At 33.5% G+C, this 1,639-nt stretch overlaps 1 protein-coding gene across 1 annotated transcript in view; it reads right to left on the bottom strand.

The window, feature by feature from the left end:
* LOC119588585 overlaps nt 1-1,639 on the bottom strand; it is a gene marked incomplete at its 5' end in the record, with an annotated part of 260,597 nt that overhangs the window by 251,539 nt on the left and 7,419 nt on the right. Inside the window, 4 exon segments of the mRNA XM_037937226.1 lie at nt 16-159; nt 258-431; nt 535-660; nt 1,161-1,313. Of these exon segments, the coding sequence (XP_037793154.1) occupies nt 16-159; nt 258-431; nt 535-660; nt 1,161-1,313 (597 nt within the window).

Raw genomic sequence — 1,639 nt, forward strand, 5'->3', positions numbered from 1 at the left:
AATTGGAATAATCACCTGATTATAAAGGCCTTTCAACTGGTCAAGCTGAAGCGTAAGAGTTTCAGGATCTAGAGCCTGTCCTTCCTTCACAATTTTGCGTCCAGTTGCTATGACACTTTCTACTTCTGCTTTCACTTCACTTAGTCTCTGGTATAATGCCTGAAAATATTGTGAGCATCAATTTGGTACCTATTTTAATCCTCCTGCAAGCATTACTCTATAAGATTAAATAGCCATTAAATCTGTGTTCATCTTACCATGCACTGATTTAGTTGTTCCTGAATCCCTTCAGGGTCTCCAGAAGTCACAGTGACAAGATGAACTCTCTGGCTAATATCTTTCAGTTCCAGATTCATCTGCTGCAGTCGATCATCAAAGTCACTTGGTTTTTGGCACAACCGCAATTTCATCTCTACCTCCTCATACTTTTTCTGATAAAGCAAAATAGATTAATACAATTAAGCAATGAATAATTTCATTAACTAACAATACAGACTGTTTATTCAAATACTATGATTAACAATAAAATCTTACCAAGAGGTGTGTGACCTGATCTTCTAGACGAAGTGCAGCTTCTGTTTTACCTTGTGTACGATATACATCTACTTGCGTTTGCATTTTCTTTAGTACCTCTTGTTGCTTTACAAGTTCTGCCTGAACCTAAGAAGCAAAGAAATACATAAAAAATAAATCCTGTAAGTATCACATTTTTATGATATACCAAAATTTCTGATAGTAGTATGAAAAAAAAAAAAAAACTCAGTTTGCTCCTTACAATACAGTAATTTTTATGAAATATATTATAAATAAAGAAAGATACTAGTTTAAGTTTCATATGTTAACAAATCTAATCTGCCACAGTAAATCATGCCCCTATATATAACTTTCTTTTGATCCTAGAACATTCTGGTTACCATAATCTATTCATCATGGTATCTGACTTACCTTACTGTCTTTGAAGTAAATCTACAATCCCATAAAGCACAGCAAGATATGAAGTGAAAATATGGAAAAATCCACAATATTATGCACTTATTATGGGTATATATATAATTGGTGTGAGTTTTAGACTACACCCTTTCACCAAATCATACTTAAATCATTAAATTAATACATGATAGATAAACTACACACCACAGAATAACCAAACCTATACAAACCTGCACTGGGTCAATTCGCAGTTGAGAATCAGTAATAGCTTGGGTAAGGACCATGTCTGATTGGACAAGATAATCTAGAACACTGACATATTCTCGTTCCCAAGCTTGTGCTTCTTGTACACGGCCTTCAAGCCCAGATTGATGCTCACTTGCCTGAAACAGCATGAAATAAAAGGTATAGAGAACAGTGCAAAGAAGATATCATTATGACAATCATAATCTATATCCTTCAATGAACTTAAAAATCAAACATATTTTTTTTATAAATATTTTTTCTTTTCTTTTCTTTCTTTCTCTTCATTTTTTTTTCTACTCCTTTTCTTTTTTCTCAGAGGTAAATCATGAAAGAAGCTTATATTTCATTATGTACAAAAATAAGAACCGTTTAACCCACTGAGTCAGGAGAGCATGTATGCATGCCCCATCCACTGTCCTTTTAGTTTTGTTTTCACATAGACTGCCTACTTGATATCACCTGT

Source organism: Penaeus monodon, chromosome 24, assembly GCF_015228065.2.
Source record: "Penaeus monodon isolate SGIC_2016 chromosome 24, NSTDA_Pmon_1, whole genome shotgun sequence".
Lineage (NCBI taxonomy): Eukaryota > Metazoa > Arthropoda > Malacostraca > Decapoda > Penaeidae > Penaeus > Penaeus monodon.